Source organism: Kryptolebias marmoratus, linkage group LG4 (assembly GCF_001649575.2).
Source record: "Kryptolebias marmoratus isolate JLee-2015 linkage group LG4, ASM164957v2, whole genome shotgun sequence".
Classification (NCBI taxonomy): domain Eukaryota; kingdom Metazoa; phylum Chordata; class Actinopteri; order Cyprinodontiformes; family Rivulidae; genus Kryptolebias; species Kryptolebias marmoratus.
Genome location: NC_051433.1, coordinates 30,445,051 through 30,449,110, shown reverse-complemented (window position 1 = coordinate 30,449,110; position 4,060 = coordinate 30,445,051). Strand labels below are relative to the sequence as shown.

The 4,060-nt window shown below is 43.6% G+C and overlaps 1 protein-coding gene across 1 annotated transcript in view; it reads left to right on the top strand.

The window, feature by feature from the left end:
* The window catches only part of tmem129 (transmembrane protein 129, E3 ubiquitin protein ligase), a 12,757-nt gene extending 8,963 nt beyond the window's left edge, over positions 1-3,794 (top strand). Inside the window, exons 5-7 of the mRNA XM_017433436.3 lie at positions 594-753; positions 835-907; positions 3,307-3,794. Coding sequence (XP_017288925.1) covers positions 594-753; positions 835-907; positions 3,307-3,491 — 418 coding nt within the window. The 3' untranslated portion in view covers positions 3,492-3,794. The remainder of the gene's footprint in view (positions 1-593; positions 754-834; positions 908-3,306) is intronic.
* The last annotated feature ends 266 nt before the right edge of the window (positions 3,795-4,060 follow it).

Below are 4,060 nucleotides of genomic sequence, written 5' to 3'. Positions count from 1 at the left end.
GCAGATGAGGCAAACACACTTCGAAAAAGACATCGTGAAAAAAAAATCCACCTCCCATTCCGTATGAAAGTGGTATGTTTTCGCCTTCTTACTTGGTCCAGCTTTCTCACTCATTTTGATCACAATATATTTTAGCAATAGCTTAAAAACGGAGGTAATTTGCGAACTAGCTTGTAAGCTTTGCTGCGCAAACGCCATCGTTTAGGCATGCGCGGTGACCTAAAGGTCAAAATTCAGGTGTCATCTGAATGGTTGCCCTGTATGTCAATCAAGTGACGGGATGTTTGATTGGCTGACAAATATTTTTTAACGTCACGCTGCGATCGACCAGTAGATCGCGATCGACGTAATGAGCACCCCTGTTCTAGATCAACATCAAAGGGATTATTGTGCTTCAGAATCATTTGATGCAGCTTAGATTCAGGAAACATTAATCTGTGATGGTGGAGCAGTACCCATGTACCAGCACTGTTAGTTTTCCTGTTTTTATGCTGCTGCTGCTGAGAAACTGTGGATGCTTTAGACCAAAAACTGGTGTGGAGACACAATGGTTTCTGTCCTGCTAATAAACATTTCTGTTGTTTTCTTTTCAGTCTTAACTCTACAGATTATGCTGATCTCAGGGAGAAGCTTCATGCTCCCATCAGAACCTCTCCCAATGTTGTGATCCACCAAACCATCAGCGAGCTCTTCCTGGAAACCTTCAGAGCTCAGGTGGAGCTAAACCAGCCGTACACGCTTCCCAGTGGACAGGTACGCTGCAGCCATGCTCAGGACTCGGAACGACGTCTGCACATCTGAGGCAAAACACGTCTCTGCTTCGTGTCCCCACAGGAAGTGGAGCCCTGCATCGGCTGCATGCAGGTCCCAGCAGGCACCAAGCTGGTTAGACTCTGCCAGGCTGCAGGTAAGAATGAGCTGCTACAGCTGTGCTCAGGAGCAACAAGGTTTCCTTTCCAGGGTACAACAATCAACCTCAGGGAGTTTATTGTGTTTCCTTCTCAAATCCACACAGGGTCAAAGCATAATTAAAGGCTCAGATTAACCCCAGGGACAGTTTTAGACTTACTAATGAACCTAACATGCAAGCTTTGGTCTGTGGGAGGAAACCGGAGAACCTGGAGTAAACCCGCGTGAGCTCAGGGAGAACATGTAAGCTCCACCCAGAAAGGCCCCAGGCCGGGATACAAGCCTGCAGCCTTCTTCCTGGGAGGCGACAGCTCTAACCACTGCTCCACTGCTCCACCCTCAAATAAATAAAACAATTAAATATCAACAAACTGTCCTCATTTTTAGGTTCACTCATAGAATTTACAGATCCCTCTTTCACACGGACCCTATTTCAGAAGTCCAGCTCTACTCCGCTCTACTCAGCTTGGCTCAATAAAGAATGCATCACGTTCACACCGGCCAGTTTGGTCGGTAGCAGAGGAACGCTTCCTCATGTTGCAGGGGGCGGGGCCGCGGCGCGGGGGGCGCACTACCGAAACTTAGCGTAAGTTGTGTAAACAACAGAAGCGCTATGAACAACGTTGGCCCTGTGTTGTTGCTGTTGTTTAAACTTCTGGGGATTCTCCTGAGACTTCAGGAAGAGAGGCGCAGTGGAAGAAATGCTCTGGATGCTGTGATTGTTGCACGGAGTAGGACAGCTGTTATCCGCCGGAGATTTCAGGCTTTACAGGCCTTCAGCTGGGGGACAGACGGCAGAAACGTTGCAGGGTAAGCTAACGCTGTAGTTTATATTCCTACCTTCGCTCTTTATGCTTGCATCTGGTCACACCCACAACCAATGAGTGAACAGGAGCTAAGCTTGCTCCGCCCACGAAGCAGGGCCGGCCCAGCTGGCCCAACTCCGAGGCAGGGACCAAAGAAGCAGGACCGGGCTCAAAAAAATGCAGATGTAAACGCGCACAAAGCGCGCTGAGTAGAGTGGAGCCGGGACCGTTAGGGTCCATGTAAAAGGGCCAAGAGATGCAAACATATGCTTTGTTATTTTAAACTGGAGCGTTTGTTAATTTTCCACAAATCTGAGAAGGATTCACATCCCCCTTAATTTAGCTATTAACTTTTATTAAAGGAGAATACACAAAATGTTTTTCCTTCTTCGTAAAAGTTTGTTTTTTTCCTTCATTCTAAAATGTAAAAATAAATGTCAACAATTTATTTTAGTTCTTTAATTACAGAATGAAACCAGAAGCACTCAGAGAGCGCAAGCCTCTGCCACGGCCACAGTGGGATTAAAACATGATGCCATCTGGATCACCACCAAAATTTAATCCATTGTTTTTTGTAACAACCCCAACATTTTCTTAAGATTTCCTCCAAATCTTTTCTTTAGTTTTTACCTGATCTTTGCTAATAGACACCAAACCAACTACTGAAAACCCAACTTCCTTGGCGGAGGAAACAAACTAGTTGTTTACAACTTAACAGCTTGATTTATTCCAGATTTTAATCTTCATTTCAATCTTTAAGTAGGTTTTGTTTATTTAATAAGAAAAGCAGCAGAAAAGGTTCCTTTGATTGCTGCTGACCCCTGAGTTCACTCTTGATTTGAGGTCATGTGGAGCTAGTCCTCCATAATTCAAGCCACTTTGTGCAACGCATGATGCTATCGCCACCATGCTTGACAGTCCAGCTTGAAACAGCAGGAGCTTCTTTGTTTTTCAGCACCCTCTCAGTCCATGCTCAGGTAAACCTGGCTTCACTGTTCTTCTCCAGTCCATTCAGTCTCCAGTTCACAGCCTGTTTGGGCCTTGGTGGCTCCTGGGTTGTTCCTGAACATCCAAACCAATTTCCTTCCACCTGACAGGGACAGATGCTGTCAAACAGATACCTTTTATGCTGGCAAGGAGAAACGACCAACTGCAGTCAATCGTGATCACTAATGACCTGACCATGTCAAGTTCAAAGACCTTCCAGACCCTTCAGCACCACTTAGTAGTAAAAGATTTGGGTCTGTATGCATATATTTGACCTTGTGTGGATTACTGAAATTTGTAATGAATTCAAATCTGTTTAAAAAAATGATTGAAGTTGAATGTTATATAATCCTTCCACCCTGGAAAAAATGGTTTTATATCAATCATTAACTAATTAAACTGACATTCATGCCCATGATGAGTGTGTAACTTCTGACCACAGCTGTATGGAGTCCAGGTGTTACTTGTTTTTATGTTGTTCCTAAATGGGACAAACCAATCTATGGCAGCGTTATTGGTTAGGTTAGAGTTGGTCTGTCATGCCCGTTAAAGTTTAGATATGCAATCAGAACTTGATTTGATTCTAGCTGTGTTTGCCTTCCAGGAATGGACCATGAATCAGAGTGCCAGCTGTGTTTTTGCAGACCGATGTGGTGTTTGATGTGTCTGGGTCGATGGTTTGCAAGCCGCCAAGACCAGCAAAGACCAGAGACCTGGTTGTCCACCAGAGTCCCCTGTCCCACCTGTAGAGCCAAATTTTGTATACTGGACATCTGTGTTGTCCAGTGAAAAGACCAAAACACAAATTCAAACGGACATTTTTCTCTTAGAATAAGCTAGACAGGACACAGTCTGCTGTATCTCTTCTGTTCCTGTTTCTCCCTTTGTTTTAAATGAGTTTAATTCTGTTCAGTTCAGTTTATTTACAGTGCCTATAAAAAAGTATTATTGGATGTTTAATGCTTTTATTGGTGTCATAAATCTGACATGGTCAATATAAACTGGCCTTCATTACAACAAAACCTTCAATGTCAAAGTGAAATCAAATTTCTATGCCTTTAAATGCCTTTTAAATAAAAATATGAAATGTGACATAAATGACTGCAGAAATATTCATAAATATTATAGTGTCTGTCCTAATTCTACTCAGAAAAGATTATTGAAGGTACAAGTCAGGGGATGGATACAAAAGGTTAAGGCTCCAAACATCCCCAGGAGTTCTGTTAAATCCATCATCAAGAAATGGAAGGAATATGGGACATGTGTAAATCTACCAAGAGCAGGTTGTCCTCACAAACTGAGTGACTGAAGAAGGAGAACAGAGAGAGAGACCACCAAGACCCCTGTGAGCTGAAGGA